This window comes from Netta rufina (genome assembly GCF_964035555.1).
Source record: "Netta rufina genome assembly, chromosome: 11".
Taxonomy (NCBI): domain Eukaryota; kingdom Metazoa; phylum Chordata; class Aves; order Anseriformes; family Anatidae; genus Netta; species Netta rufina.
In genome coordinates, this window is record NC_140134.1 from 20,307,773 (window position 1) to 20,324,359 (window position 16,587).

General features: G+C 42.3%; 1 protein-coding gene across 2 annotated transcripts in view; it reads right to left on the reverse strand.

Annotated features, from left to right (window-relative positions):
* The window catches only part of MEGF11 (multiple EGF like domains 11), a gene marked incomplete at its 3' end in the record, with an annotated part of 188,964 nt that overhangs the window by 83,594 nt on the left and 88,783 nt on the right, over positions 1 to 16,587 (reverse strand). For both annotated transcript variants that reach the window (XM_084293131.1, XM_084293132.1), the window contains exons 3-5: positions 7,377 to 7,623; positions 5,593 to 5,713; positions 753 to 889 (exon numbers count right to left, since the gene is read on the reverse strand). In XM_084293131.1, the coding sequence (XP_084149257.1) occupies positions 753 to 889; positions 5,593 to 5,713; positions 7,377 to 7,623 (505 nt within the window). The remainder of the gene's footprint in view (positions 1 to 752; positions 890 to 5,592; positions 5,714 to 7,376; positions 7,624 to 16,587) is intronic.

Genomic DNA, 16,587 nt, shown 5'->3' on the forward strand with positions numbered 1-16,587 from the left:
TCTAGCTAATAAAAGAAGGAAAGGTATAAGAGAAAGGGCTTTAGCACAGGATATGCTAGTGAGTTGTGCCCATGGTCTCTGGAAAGTTTGGTGACACAGTCCAACCTCTAGTGAAAACTGCTAATGAAAGCTTCTTCATCTGCAGCTTCCTCACCATCGTTAGCCTTGATGGCAGGATTAGCTGGAGGACTAAGGCAGCATGCGTAACAATCCCACCTCGACTTTTCTCTGTAGTCATTTTGCTAAGTCCATGACACCTTTGTAAAGCAACATTATCATCTTCTTAGATTGATTTATGGGTGAAGCCTTTCGTTTATGAATTTTGAGGATTTATCACCCTTTGTTGGTGTCTGAGATGGATCAGTGCTGCAGCAGCACAGAGGGGATGAGGGAAACATTAAGCTGCTGCATTGCTTACTCTTGAGGATATTAATTTGTATAAATATAGTTCATTTACATATCTTGTAAACATGTAATGCTCTCTATTAAATTTATCACTGTAAATATCCAAATTAAATTTAATCCATTAAATTTTAAAAGTTATATTAAAAAAAACTGTAAATGGAGAGCATTGCCAATAAAAAGTAATAACATTGCCACATTTATAATGTTTGAACTGCTTTAGAAAGATGAACCTAATTGCAGCAAGAGGAGCATAACACCGCTTTTCTGAGAGTAAGATTGTCCTAGAAGGGATATAAATATTGCCAACTGATGGTTAAAAGTAAAGGCTTTGCAGTTTTGATTTTTACCTGTCTCCCACATATCCAGGTGTGCAGATGCATTTTCCTGTCACAGGATCACAGTGTCCTCCGTTGTGGCACGGACAGTCCTGGCTGCAGTTAATTCCAAATGTTCCAGAAGGACACGGCTGTGCACACACCAGCCCCTAGTAAGGTTGCAGAGAGAGCAATAGTTCAGGCAATGGTCATAACGCAATGAATTCCTACCCACTTCTTTACCCTCACCTCTTCAGTCATCACAGAGTGGCACATGCCAGTGCTTTTGGCAAGCTGTGGAAGAGGCAGGGTGGGAAGAAGAGATTGGGACAGTTGCAGAAAGACTCCAGTAATGACAGAGAAACAACTGGACGCTCCACACTACCAGTGTGGCAGCCTTTTGGCCAGAAGTAATTTTGCAGTAGAAAATCTGCCTAATCCCTCAACACTGGCTGGATGCATCATCCAACTATTTATTTATTTACTCACCTATTTATCCTCAACCTTGGTGCCATATTTCACTCTTTGACCTACCTCAATTCCACATCTCAGTGGCTACCATCTACTTCCATTTCATGCTCTCAGCCCTCTGCTCTCCTTCCTCTTTATTCCTGTCCACACAAAATCTGGGTTGCACACTCCCTTTCAGCCTTCTCTCATCCTGACCCATCAAATCTCCATCTCTGAGCTGTTTCCTCCTTTCCCTCCCCATGTAATCATCCCTAAGAGTGAGGAACAGACAGTTGGTCATTCTTCGTTGTGCACCCTGGCACTGCTCAGCAGGAAAAGCAATTGCTGGGCAAGCCTTGCTTCAGCTCTTTATCCCCAAGGCAGAGAACGCTTCCCATGGGCAGTTTCTTTGGAGAATCACTTGCCAAATTCAGGTGGTTTTCCTCCAGGTGTCATATAACGCTCCCTGCCAAGTGTCAGGGCCTCACAAGGATTTCCCTAGACTTTCTTAGAAGTTGTATAAATGTTTTTTTATGTGAGCAAACATAAAATCCGAGGCTGGCATCCAGCTGAATAATTTCAGCCAAAACCATTCTGGCAGTGCGTGATCTGACGATGGGGTCCTACACTGGAAAACGTTTGGCAACGGTTGCAAGTGAAGCTGCTGCCAGTGCCATGCACAGCACAATGTGTTGGACAGAAATGTGCTTTTTGATTGTCCCTGTTATTCTGTTTTAATCTCCCAGAAGTCTTATTTCCCTGACTAAGACCCAAGGCAAGGTGTTTTGAATAAAAAAAGCATATATTAGACAAAAGCTATACAAAACATAACACAGGAGCATTAATGGCTGCTTTCACTCATTGGGGTTCCCTTCTCCAGAGTTTGGGAAGTTCAGCAGGATCCACAACCCCGAAGTGGAGAGGCTGCTCTTCAACGTAACCATAAAATAGATGCTTGAAGACTTTCCCAGCCAGTGATAGGTGGCTCCTTGGCTGTAAAATAGACAGCTTGGCCTTGGTTCAAGAACATTCAGATTACAGTGTTAAAAAAATGGTGTCTCCGGGCTTAAGGAATACACAGTGCTATATATCTGAAAATGTAAGCGCCCATTTATCTTGATAATAAATACTTTCTCTCCTCATGTCTCAAAAAGAACAGGATTTCTATCAACAAATGATGAGAAAGCAATACTCTGTGATGCATCCCCTCGGAGCCCAGAGAATCTTCAGGCAAACTTTTTGCATTAATATGTACTAAGGGAATCCAAAACATCCTTCTCTGGAGGATCAAATGTCAGACCACCGTTTCCTGCTGCTTACACATCTAATCCGCAAAGTTCACCCCATCGGCAGCTTTTTTAAGGCTCTGATACCACCAGTTTCTGCTTTTAACATTGTTTGCTATATTATTACAATTTTGCAGCAAATAAAAGATTTTTTTTTTCTGCTCTACTGTCTTCTCCTCGTCCTCCTGCCCCATTTTTAAAATCCAAGACAGAAAGAAAAATAGACCCAGCTACAAACTTCATCAAGCGCAGAGGTTTCAGGGAATGAGAAAGAAGTGATTAGCACATTAGGATGTGTTGTATTAACATGGCACCGTGATGCAGAGCCTCGAGAATGGAATCTGGCGTCAAACGGGGTGTGTTGCTAGCGACAAACGTTCTGTCATGCGAGGAAAGATTGCTGCTTTCCTGAGCATGGAAATCTAGTCCTTCAGAAGTGTTTCTGAGAAGCGCTGTAAGAGCTGAATTTAACTTCCCTCCCCACTTCCCGAGAGTGCTTGGAGGATTTAATGCTGCAAATGAGAGAGATGTATAGAATTAAAGCTGTAAATTGTTGATGAGGCCCTAAAGCAGCCACCCACTAACTCCCACACCCACAAAGACGCAGAAGTGGAAAAAGCCCATCACTGCAGAATGCTGGAAGCCCCATTTTGTTGACTCTTTCAACAGAATGCGCTGTTAGCCACCATCCTCTTGGTAAAAAAAACATGAGACAATAAATTCCCACAGGCCACAGTTTGTACAACTTTTTATGCTTCTGGAGAGTCTGCATGCGTTGGGAGGAAGCAGGAGGAAAGGAATATTGTAAGTAATAAAATAACCAGGCTCTGAAGATGGCAGATCCAAGGAAGAACCTAAGAACCCTCGGACTTCCTTCTATTCAACTTCTTGCCTCCTCTTCCGTATCCCAGAGACAGACAAGCCCCTGAGGGAACTGAGCTGCTGTTAATAAGTCTACCCCAGGAAGGGATAAAAGTCACAGCTCACCCAGCAGCAATAAAATCCAAGTGGATTTGCACTCGCATAAATCCAGGGAGAATTCTCTACTTCCAACATGATGGTATATTCAACACGTACGTGCAGTCTCAAGCCTCAAAATCAGCAAGTAAAATTCCTGGTGTCAAAAAAGGACTATCTAGGGTGTGAAATAAAATGAATGCTGTCTAGCAATCATTTCTCTCTCGCTCATTTACAGCCCACTTGTGTCTCACTTCACAAACCATTCCATCCACCAAGAGTTAAAACTATAGCATGAAAAAATATTTTTTCTCTCCCTGTGTACTGAATTACCAGCTTTTCATTAAAACCCTGGAGAGACCCTTTATACTTAAAATCTCAACATTTACAAGCTGAGTGCTTTTACTTATAATTTCAGTTTCTTCCCCTAGAATACTTGATTTCTCTCTTCAATTTTCAGTTAAGCTTGTTTCAAACATCAATTGTTAACTCTAGGGTTTCTCTGGGGACAGAGCAGCCAACAACACAGTTTTCAGGAAAGTCTCTCTGGGCCACTAAAAATGCAAAGAAAAGACTCCAAGCTGTAAGGAACAGGGCAGAAGTGGGCCAGAATACAGCTGCTGTGCAGCTCTGGTGCTGTGGCTCTTCTTTAGGGTCTACGCTGCATCCTAAAAGACCTCTAAAAATTTCCTGCTCTATTCTTAAATCTCTTCAGTGACTTTGTAACTTTGGAAAAAAAAAAAAAAAGAAAAAAAAAAAAGAGAACTCCAGATGATAAAATACAAGTAAGGAAGAGTACAGCAAAATCGCTCATATCCTCAGAAATGTTGGCACACAGAAGATTAGGGGAGCTGATTTAAATCACTTTACTACTCGGTCCTTAGGTTAACTGCCAGAATAGACTGACAGGCCCCGCAAAATATTGGAATTCCTTTATGCATTAGAAAGTATTCTCCAGGAAGGAACCTTTTCTTCCTCTCCACTGCATGCCAGTTCAGGGCAAGGTGTCATTGTCTTATTTAGTTTCTGAAAAGTTTCAGCTACTTTGTCGTTTGAAATGCAGTGTTACCATCATCACCTTGGCCATCATTGTTAGGCGGAGAGAGATTCTCAGTACATGGCTGCCACCAAAAAGTTTGCACAGCAATGTTCTCTCTTGTGTTGCTGCCTAATAGCCACCCGAGTCTCATGGTTGGCATGTTTTACCTAAAAGCAGGTGAGTGATCAAACATTCTTGAGAACCCAAATGAAGGCAGCATTTGCTGCACAAATCCAAAGGAACATAAACATCTTGCTCAGTCCCCAAATGTTTTAATGGGTATAAGGGCCGTATCAGAAGTCAGTTGTACGATGACATCAGGGTCTTCCTTGTATTAAAATAGAAAATCACAGTACTTGCATGCATTAATATCCAGCAAGTTTGCCAAGAGACTAATTGTCAGATATGGGAAAAATGCCAGGAAACTTAGCTCAGCTAAATGGTATGTAGGCCTGTGAGACTTGGCAAGCCCCGAGAGAGTTAATTATCACATTATTGATAAAGTTAAGGACTTTTAAAATGTTTGGCCTTGCTTTCTTGACACAGAGGATTAAAGGTTAGGGTAATTTGCTCTCTCTAGGGTGACCCCTGATGCAAGCAAATCTACTGCACTCAATGGGAATTATGCCTGAGTAAGGACGGGGCACTGAACTGGTCTCTGTCTCCCTGCGTATATTCCTTTTGCTTTAACGACTGCCTGAGCCATTGAATTCCCCTTGACTTCTTCCTCTTCTCATTTCCTGAAAGGGAACCAGTGCAGTGTTTCTTACAATGCTGAGCTGGGTTTTGAGCTTTCTATCTCGTGTGAGGGCAGTGTCTGATGGTGCAGGGAATATTCCAAAGAACTGTAATTTGGAGAGCATTTTTTCTTCTCCTTCCACAGAGAAGTGCAATGAGTAGTTGTTGCATTTTTACTATTGTTTGTTTAACTCTACAATGGTAGCTACCAGCCAGAGACTAGTGGCCTAAGCGCTGTGCACACACAACAAAGGCAGTTCCACTTTCAGAACTGTTAGAGGACATGACAAGAAATAGAAGATACACACCACAAGCACGCAGGGAAGGTGTGTGCCGAGACAGTGAGGAGTTAACTTCCCATGCCAAGCTCTAAATGATGAATGAGCATGAATAACCTACGTACCATCCATCCAGGAGGACAGGAGCACTCTCCAGTGATGTGGTGACAGACTCCCCCATTCTGGCAAGGGCAGCGCAATTCACACTGAGCTCCGTGACTGCCTGGGGGACAGCGCTCTTCGCAACTTCGCAGAGGGAGAAGAAACAAAAACCAGAGAGATCATTTAAAAGAACTTACAGGAAATAGCAAATGAGGAAAATCCACAACACAGGCCATCAATTGAGTCTTTATGCAAATTATGAAACCTCAGTAAGCCTTGGCTGGCGTTACCAATTAGCCAAGATTTCTTTTATTTCTGCTGGGGTTATTTATGTGCCATGGATCCAGTACTCCAAGGCTGATGCATGAATGCAGTCTGTATGTAGGCACCGCATGCCACCGATCTCAAAGGACAACTCACATCCCTGAAAATTGTCTAGGTAAGTAAGTGCTGCTAGATGAAGCCCCAGTGTAAATTATGTGACAGAGCAACAACAGAAGCTGCAAATATAATAAGAGGATGGAATTAAATTGTTTGAAATTTCTTCAGCCACTACAAAATGCTATCATTTGCAATGTATAACAGGCTGGCAAGATCTCATCATCATTTAAAGGCTATTTAAGCTCATTGGGTCTCTCTGAGTGTTCATGGGGGGACGATGTAAGTCTTGTCCCTGCAAAACACAGCATCTCCTAGGCCTTTACACATTGGTGCTTTTCAGCTTTGCTTCTTTCTCTCATTCCGGGTTCCGAAATCACAGCAGTTCTTTTCCATAACTGATTGTCCTTTGATGAGGATGTTCATACAATGTATTGCTGCATGTACACACTGCTGAGAGCAGGCGTAGTAATGTCAATAGGACCACTCCTGATAGTAAGCAGAAGCTTTAGCAGTGCGTGCTTTCAGGACTGAGGTCATAAGGCTAGGAGGAAATCAGGTACTAAATAAAATATTCAAAAGGTGTATCACTTATTTATGAGGGTTAATATTATCTTTATTTTTACCTTCTCCTTCATGCAGGCCAACAAACAATACTAGATTGCAGAAGTATTAAGTCACCTGTAATAGATCTCTGAGCAAATTCAGTGACTAAATTCTCCTTTCCCCTTAAATAATTTTGAAAAACATAATTACTTCTGAAGCTACTGAAAGATCTTTAATGAGTACTGATGTTACACTGTGGGCAATTTTAAACAAGGAACTATTGCTTGCTGTCCTAAAATTAATATGCAGAATTTGTGAATCCTACTGGTAAACCTTCAGTGTGGTATATGGGGATTTAGCTACATGATTCTCGTTAAAGTTAATAGGAGTCACACCACTAAATCCCTCCTCACTATGCTAAAAATTTACCCCCTAGATAGTAAGCTGATATAGTTAACAGTAATGCTTCCTCAGTTAGATTGAAACTCAAATAAATCGGAGATGGTAAGTCCCATTTGATACTGAACGGGATAGCTAATGAGTAAAATGTCCATTTGCTTATAAAAACTGGACTGTAATTTGGATTGTGCTCACATACCGAAATTAGGAACAGCTACAGTTGTACAAGCTGCAAAATGTCATGGATTTTTAAATTCACTTTAGCAGTAAATTTTATTTTGGTATGCAGACAGGTATAATTAGCAGCAAAAAAAGGGAGATTTCCTTTATTTAGCCTCTCTGAAATTCTGTTACCTGATTTCTACAAAGGAAAGTGCATAATATGTAGATTGTTTAAGTTCTGCCAATTACTCACTGCATTAGAAGCAGTCAAAGCAAGGCTGTTAAATGATGCAGAGTAAAAGACACCTCTCATCCAACTTACAACACCCCCGTGTATCCGGGAGCGCAGTGACATTCTCCCGTCTCGTGGTCGCAGGTAGCTCCGTTGTGGCATTGGCACTGGAACTGGCAGCCCTTGCCATAGCTCCCGGGGTCGCAGAGCTCTTCGCAGCGCCAGCCCTGGTACCCATCTGCGCAGACACAGGCGCCCGTGATGGGGTTGCAGAGGGCCTCGTTCTGGCACTGGCAGCGGTTGCTGCAGTGGGGTCCCCAGTGATCGCTGTCGCAACCTGTAAAACACGTGGGCAGTTACCAAGATGATCAGGTACATGTGTTGCAAGCCTCTCATACCAGCCTCTTCTGCTTGGGTTGGCAAGCAGACAAAGAGACACTGCTAATAGCAGGAACTTTCTAAAGGGCCCTCAGACTTTTTAAAACTCCCCCTGAGCCAGCAGTGTACTTCAGCACGCAAGGAGACAAGAGCATCAGTTATACACCTAAATACGAGGACTTGTTTAACACCCTTATTGGATCAGGACCTAAATCTTTTAATATCCTGTTTCTTAGTGCTCTTAGATAGCTGGAAGGAATGAATTTATAGTGGAATTAGACACAGAGGATCACATCCTGACTGCAGTGTAGTTAATGACTGGTAGAATTGCCAAGCAAGTCCTGTAGATTTAATAATGTTATCAAATATTGTTTCTTTGCACTGTTCCCTTAAGATAATAAATATGATAATCTAAAGAAGACTTTCTCCTTCGGTGGGGTTTTTATTATTTAATTATTTATTTTTCTGGACTAAAAAGATGACAAGGCAGAAAAGAAGTTGAGATTTCTCAAGGCTGCTTAGCCCAGGCTTAGGAATGAAGGTATGGAGTGTGAACATCAGGTCATTTCTGTGCCACTAGCAATGTGTGCTAGCATTATAGAAGGGCACCAAAGCCCATGGCCATTGACACAGAGAGCAGATTCTCTACAAAAGGCATTTATGCACAGTGAGAACCCTTCACATGACAATCCTGCCTGATCTCTCCTTGTTTACGGACCATATGCAGGATGAGAGAGGGAAGTCAGCAGTACAGAAGCAGCTTGAACATGATTTGCTATAGAAACAGTAATCAGCACCTGCAAAACACCCGTTTAATATTTATGCATACAAACCAGATAGCTTAGAGAAAACATCCAGGGGTTAAGATTTCCTCCGTAAATGGTCAGCAGAAAACCAAAGTTTTCTTTAGGAGTCCTACCCTCCTCTTCCCAACCTGTTAACGTAGCTGTGCCTGCTGCTCAGAATAGAGCTGCTGGCAAAATCTCTGCTAAAGACACAGTTACAGATCATGTTCCAAGTACAGCTGGTTGTGCTCAGAGAGCCGATTTCAATTATATCAGCAAAAACTCTTCTGCCAGTGTAAAATCCACTGACATGCAGGAAATGAGGGTGTAATCCCAGCGACATCGCTGTCTTCACGAACTCTTTTATTTGCAAACATGTAAACTAATCCCCAGGTGACACTTGCTGCTTCTCAGGGCCGGATCTCTGTTTCCAGACTGTGCAAGGCAAATGTAAACACCACGTAAGCCAGAAGCTCCTGTCCTACACATTTCATAGCCCTTGACTGCTACAGTATTTGGCTATAAACCTACAATGGACACCTACATTTCTCAGTTAATTTTGGCAAGCTTTTTGTCCTTCACCTTCTTGAGAAGTTGGATACCCACTGGTCAGTCTGAGGATATTCAGCAGGAAAAGAGATGCATGAGGCTTTCTTCAATTAGCACTGCTGATCATCAATTTACAGACTTGTGTGAGCACCAGTGTCAAAGGCCGAAATAAACCTGAGAGAAGAGATCTCCAGGGTCTCCAAGAGGATGATCTGCAGGGGCTGGCAGCAATGCGTGGACAGACACAGCTTCAGGTCCCGCAGAGCGTGCAATGTGCTGCTGTGCATAATCCTGCTTGTGCCTCACACAAGACAGTTTATTGCTTTGCCTCATTTCTCCCACTGCTGTAAGCACGGATGATAGTTCCTCACTAACACCACTGGGAGCCAAGCAAACGAAATCTTACTCTTTATAAGTCTTAAATTATTACTGAGAATCTGGGGAAAGAGACGATCTATCTTTATTTCACGTAGACACTTGGTAAGACTCCGCAAGCCCTCTGGGGCAGGGAGCAAATCTGCTGGAGCTGCTGGGGTTTCCCAGCAATTTCCATTCCAGAAATACTGATTTGTTTTCTGCAGAACTTGAAAAATAAGAGATGCAGTTCTGCACCTCTGCAAAGGGCAAAAGTCTGAAGCACACAAGCAGAGCCAGTAGCCTTTGGCACAGGGAATGCAAGAATCAAACCTGACCCTACCTGACGCAGGGACTCGCTTCCTACCTTACCCCACCTGGTATCGGTGCCCTGACTGCCAGACTGCTGGGTGCTCGGCGCTGATGCAACTCCAGCTGCAATTAATTGCCTAATAGAAATGATAACACTGTTAGAAGATATGACTTACATCTTCATCTTCCACACTGCAGATGAGTGCTCCAACCATCGGATTTGTCTGCTTGGTTTGTGCTTTTCACTTTGGAAGAAAGTGAAGGAGAAAGCAAACCTTTTATAGGATGGGAAAACCATTTCCCAACATCAGCTCAAGCTACTTGGTTCACTTTTACTGTCTGCCCCAAGCACAGCTCCATTTATGTAAGTCTAATCTTATTCAAACACATACTTACTATTTATACTTTGTCACATTTGCTTTCTCCCTGTACCAAATTTCACTCCACGATCTAGACAAAAGGAAGAACAAAATGCTCCAGGAAAGAGCAGAAATTCCTCTAATTGGTTGTAAAATCATTAAAAAATATATATAATTTGGATAATAAAAGAAGCCTGCAGTGACCAGAAAACCAGCTGACAGACAGATTTTCCAAAGGCACAAGGCATCAGCAAGCACACATTGCAACATTCAGTACGTTTAGCCCAAAGTAGCTAGCCAACATGTTTTAATTATCTGTGAAATAAAACAGCTTGGCATACCAGATAGCTACTAAGAATGTGAATTTCATGGGGATTTATTAGTGAGAGGACATAAAATGAGAATTAAAGTACATCTGAGTGCTCATGGAAGACAGAGAAAAAACAGAACTAGAACCAAGATGGGGCTTGTACCATGTCTCATTTGCAATGCCTGATACAGCCCTCGCAGTTGTTGGACTCCTTTTTATGTCCTTAAAACTACCCGAAGGTTTTCACTATAGTTCTCTCAACGGTTCAAAACCAGAGCGATAGCATGTGTGTATAACCAAGGCAAACAGCCCATTTTCTCTCTATTGATGGGATCATGTGTACACAAAACGATGAGGTGGCCCCCTCTAGATTTAAGTCTTAGCTCAGATGCCAAAGATTTTCTGCTTTAGCTCTCAGTTCAAGCCCTGTACAGGCCACAATGAGCAGGGCTATCTCATGCAGTAGCAATACATCTACTACTGATTAATTGCAAAGGGAAATGAGTGAGATTCAGGGGCCTTTTGCTAGTGTAAAATTTGTGATCATGGAATATCATGCTCACTTGATTTTACACTGCCGTAATCTAACATGAAAATAAGATCCTTGTTGCTCAAAGCTTATCAACATTTTTCTTTTTAAATTTTATTTCTTTCAAGCCCCATTTTGCAGTGACAGACTGGAGCTGCAAGTAAATTCTTTACCTATGTGATTTCACTGGGACATTATGTGATATTTATACTGTGATAACACAGAGATCTGCACTGTGGCAAACTCTGTACCTTTACAAAGACAGAGATAGAGAGCTGATAAACTAAATCCCAGTACTTATTCATATGAGTAGTTCCACGGAGCTTAATAGGACCACTCATGTGTGAGACTACTCAAGTGCATAACTAGCCACAGGGTTGAGGTCTAGTAGTTCCAGCTAAAATAATAAAAAACAGAAGAAACAAAAGACTTCAGTAGCTGGGACACATTTTTCTCTATATGTCAGTATGGTAAGTCCTAGCTGGTGTGTGATGGCAGTTTCAGTATCAAGATACTCAGCAAAGTAGCCTCAATGCCATGGCAGCCTGCAGCACTTGAGGATCATCAGCACCACCTCTCCTGTGAGCACAGAGACCATTTTAAAATACAGTCCAAGCCCTAGCACAGACTAATCCTACTCTTGTTGATAGCCTCTATGTGTTACCATAATAGAGATAAATAATAATAGCAACAATATGTGAACAGAAAGCTGATTAAAGCTTACACAAGAGCTACACTGTAAATGCATATGCCATTAAAAATGTCAAAATGATACAGAGACTTTAACTATACCATCAATAAGAGAAGCAACCTGAGAGTGGTGATGTCAGGAAGGTACAAATGCTCCCTTTAGACTCCATGTGTGTTTGTCAATACCATGAGAGATGAGCCTGAAATAGCTAGCGCTCTCCTGGGAGATGCTGCATTAAAGGGAGCTGCCATATTTCAGGTCACATGCTACCATTCCCTGGCAAACCTGCCAACTTACTCACTTTTTCTCCTTCGAAAATATGACTAGAGATTAATTGCCACCAATAAAAATGAATATAACTCTGTAAAGGATGATGCTGGGTGCCTAAGCATAATTACAGTTGTCTGCATATGGTAGCGCATGACAGGTGAAAGATTCATCCCTGCGTGGAAAGGTTGCTCAACACAGCACAAAGTGTTTGCTTCCTCTCTGCATCTCTCCCTCCACCCCGGAGCCTCAGTGGCGTGTTGAAATGAGGGCTAATTGCAGCAGGCTCTGCATATCCTCCTCTATAGCCGTGCATGACATCCTGCCACCAGTTCTGTCCTGTTAAAAGTACAACGAGGACACGTTGAAGGGCTGCTTCCCTCCCCAGTGGCTGTATTCCCCTCTAGGAACAATGACTGAATTGTTCTGTTTTGGGTTAAGAGAGAGAACCAGTATTTAGGGCAGTGGTGCAAGCTGGACGTAGACAAAGCAAACACACAAGTTTGAAAAGTTAGCAGATGAATAAAATGCCTTCCAAGGAAGAGCTGCCATTTATCAAGGGACTTAACCCAACAAGAGAGTCAGAAGTGCTCTTCCAGTGCTTTTCTATCACAGCACAGGTACACTACTAACACAAAACCAGCATCTTGTATCACAGCAGCACCAGCAGCAGTGATCTTAAGGTCTCCGCTTCTTTTGCTCTCATTAGCACAAGCCTGTGTGTGTCTATGTTTATAGCTGGTGACCAGTCCTGTACTCCAGGTGTGCACAGTCAGTGGGACATTCATCAATGTCCTGCAGAAGACACGGCTGAAAAAGTCAAGTGGTTGCTTTTCTCAGTCTGAGGACCCAGGACCATGTTTGCCTGTTGGCAATCTTCAGCGAATCCATACTTTGAAAGAATGTTCTGCAAATTTGCAGTGAATTAAAGCGCAGATTGTAGCTCACAGTCAACAATCAATATTCTGGCATATTTCCAAACGGAGTTTGAAAGGTTTAAATACCAGCCCTTAAAAAAGGCAAACAGTAAACAAAATGAACTTGCTAAATCTAGGAGGACACAGTTTAAGATGGATTATGTTAGAGTTTATTTGGAATTTAGGGACAGATTTTCCTCTTCATATAACTGTAATACTGTACAATAAGTATATGAGTACAAACTAAGGTAAGATGCAGCCTCACCTCTGTTTTCCCCCTCCCTAATTCAGTTTTGGAATCTGACTGGGTTTAAATGGTTGGCCTACCTAATGTCAACCGGGAAAAGAAACAGCAAAAGCTAGAACATATGCCTGGATGCAGTGAATAAAAAATTAAAATAATCAATTAGCTTTTTATTCCCTGTACTTAGCGCAATAGGAAAATTATAGGCCCTGTATTGAGCTGGTATCTATTCACTGTGCAGCCATGATTCATTCTGGCACAGTTCAACACCTTTGAAAACAGAAGCCAAAGCTGCAATAGGTTTGAAACAAGGTCTGTGAAGAGGGAAACCTCTCACTACGACAGATCACGCTACGCTGCGTTTGGCTCTGAGCCGTGCTATGTGTCCCTCCCGGGCTGGCAGTGCGAGGAACGCACACGCTGCTAAGGGAGTCTGCCATATATTGAGATCACTTCTGATCTGCTTGATTCCAAACATTGATTCTAAACCAAGAAACTGTTTATCTTTTAAAGACTGTTTATCCTCAGGATTTCCAGCACATGTTTATGGACCATGACTGTCCTCAAAATAACCCAGATTTCCAGAAAATCCATTGAGAAATGTTCTCACAAATGCCTGAAATGCCTCAGTGCAAATCTACCTGTACCTGATTAAGTTATAAAAAATGCAATTTGCAGACACTCGGTGCCACCTCTGGATAATTCATTAGCTACACTCTGCTAAGATTTCATCTATATTAAAAGCAATCTGTAATTAAAGGCTTCAGGGGCGTAGCTGGACTTCTCTCGCAATTGTTCCTGTAGCAGCCATGGGCCGCTGGCTCGTTAATCCCCATGCAGTAAGCGGTCCACGGGAGGATGACAGTCTTCTGCTCCTAGTCCATTACCCACATGTCAGAAGTTTGTTCTGGTCCATGCTGATGAGCCATGTGTATAGCAGCCTGATGACACTCTTGATGGAATTTTTCATATTCTCCATTTGCTTTTCAGGGAAAAACAAGCAGACCAGGGAACATGATATATAAATAAAACATTTGACTTATGAAGTTGGTGTCACAAAAATCAGAAAATGTCAGATTAAAGGTTGGAAGGGCAGCAGTAATTCAGTGTTTGTGCCTATGAATCACGATATTGCCTTTCATGATGTGAGCACAGGCTACTGTTTACAAGCCCTGGCATTTTCTGTTTTCCGAGCCCGTATCTTTGCAGCCTTAAGGTTCCTAAACATGGGTTTCTGTGCAGTGGTGTATGCTCTGAACTCACCGGCGGTTTTATCTCCGATGCCAGACTTCCAGTCTCAGCATACACAACTACAACAAAGAAAAAGCCCGTCTCAGTGTTTACATCTCTAAGGCTGCCCAGAGAATATATTTTGCATGTGTAAATATGCATTTGTAAAACTATCTGCCCAAGTGGTGAGAACCAGAGGTTAACGTGGGGCTGACAAAACTTGCAGTCAGCCTCATTTTCCTAGTTGGTAGATAGTCTTCATCGGACAGAAACGAAAAGATAGGAAGGGAACATCAGCTGATTTTCCCCAAAATGGATAGATTATTACTTACAGGAGGAAATTAATCTACTTTTTATTCTTTTTTCTTTTTCTCCTTAGGAAGAGGAGGACATTTTCTCATCCTCCAGGAAAGATTGTACTGATTCTCTCTGAAGTTCATTGTCTGAATCAGATAAGAAACATGTGGCTGATTTAGGCCATGATTTAATCTCAGATGATGATCACATTAGTCAATGACTCCCCAACATGTGGTACCTAATTCAATCACACTACTTTTGAGACCCTGCAGTTTGTTTAACATCCTCTGAGGAAACATTTTCGTTCCAAAGTAATCCTTCTTTAAAGAACACTCCCACAGTGCTCTGTATAATGATTAGGACAGTTACCTAGTAGTACATTTCTGCCTGGACAAATGAAAACAAAATCACTCCAAGTAAAGGAAGAGTTGCATTATCTGGATGTCTGCCTGGTCAAATCCCATAATGAAGTCAATGTATTTTGGAAGCAGCAAAATGGAAGAACATCATCTACTCCTGACAGATATCAAAGTGTTGTTTTCAGAATTTCCAACATGAGCTATTTTGACAGAGGCTTCAAAAGAAGTGAAAATTAGAACACACAAAAAAAATCGAAGAAGACTTCCTATTTCTTTCTGCAGAAATTACTGCTCAGTTTAATGAGCCTTTAACTCTACCGACACTGTAGATGTTACAAGGAGTTTAAAAGCATGAAACACTTCATAAGGGAGCGACAACATTCTGTACAACACTGGCTGCTTTTCTTTTTAGTTTATTTTTTTAAAAAAAAAAGAAGATGCTGCATTGTTAAAAATGTGATTTTTTTTGTGTGTGTTTTTTTAAAGTCATATTAATGGGAGGCAAAGTCTGTTCTTTAATTAGAATTTTACTGTGGTGAATTAAAAAATACATGGGCAGAGTATCAAGAGTCTAATAAAACTAAACGAAGATACTATCTTTCCTCTGTATGAAACCCAGCAGTCTTTGCTCTGGCAAAACTTCCATCAGTACTTCATTATTCTTGTCTAGGCCAGGATTGTAATAATAGAGCCTGCAAGTAACTTATTTCCAGAGTCTGCCTTCCAACCAGCTGAAATATTCTCTCTCTCTTTTAACATCTACAATGGGCTTTGATGTTTTCATTGACCATACCATGAAATTTTCCTGTAATGCCTCTGCACAGCAGTACTATCAGCTTAGCCTGCACGAAGGGGCCGAGACACATTTGGATAAGCCTAAACCACTGCAAACAGGTGTAGAGAAAGAGATGGAGCATCCTTCAACAGCCAAGTGCTGCAGAGGCGATGGGAGGGGCTGCAGCGATATTGTTCTAAAGGGACTCAAAGAAAACAACCTGAAAATTGAGGGATTTTGTCACTGGAAATTAGGAACTGTGACTGTTATGGCTTGTATGAAGTGGTTCAAAGGCTTATAAAACTCTATGTGCAAGTACCTACCTGCCTAAGGCTACTTGCTTTATGTGTTTGGTCTTTAGGTGAGGGCTTAGCAAGGCTGTGCTGTGGGAGCAGAGCCAACACCTCTCCCCTCCACCATTTACTACCTCCAGCTGGCTCTGCTGCAACTCAGAGCAAAGCCACTCCAGCGGCTGCAGTAGGACAGCCGCGCTGGATGCCCTCCGGTCACATCCTCATCAAACTCCCTGCAAGTGGGGAGAGGGATAGAGACCCTCACCCAAGGAGCCTGCCACGCTAACAGCAGCCCGATCTGAGCACTGGGTCACCTCTCCTCCTCCTGTGCCTGCAGCGTGGTATTGACCACAGGGGATCGAGCGGGATCAACCCCACTCGGCAACACTCGCAGGGAGATGTGCTCGGCTCTTTATTTTTCACAGCACATAAACTGAGCATCGGAAGGTCACCCTGCTGAAGTTTTGCCAGATATGCAATATACCTTTATTTGCAGTTAAAGTAGTGCGTAAAGAAGAAAATCTTGCCACTAAAATAGCAAGCAATAGAGGGTATGTTTCTTCTCATTCCTTCTCCTATGCAGGGATGGATGTGGCCTTTCACCTTTGACTGCAAAGGTCAACATGAAGATCGACAGGAGCAAAAAACTGGG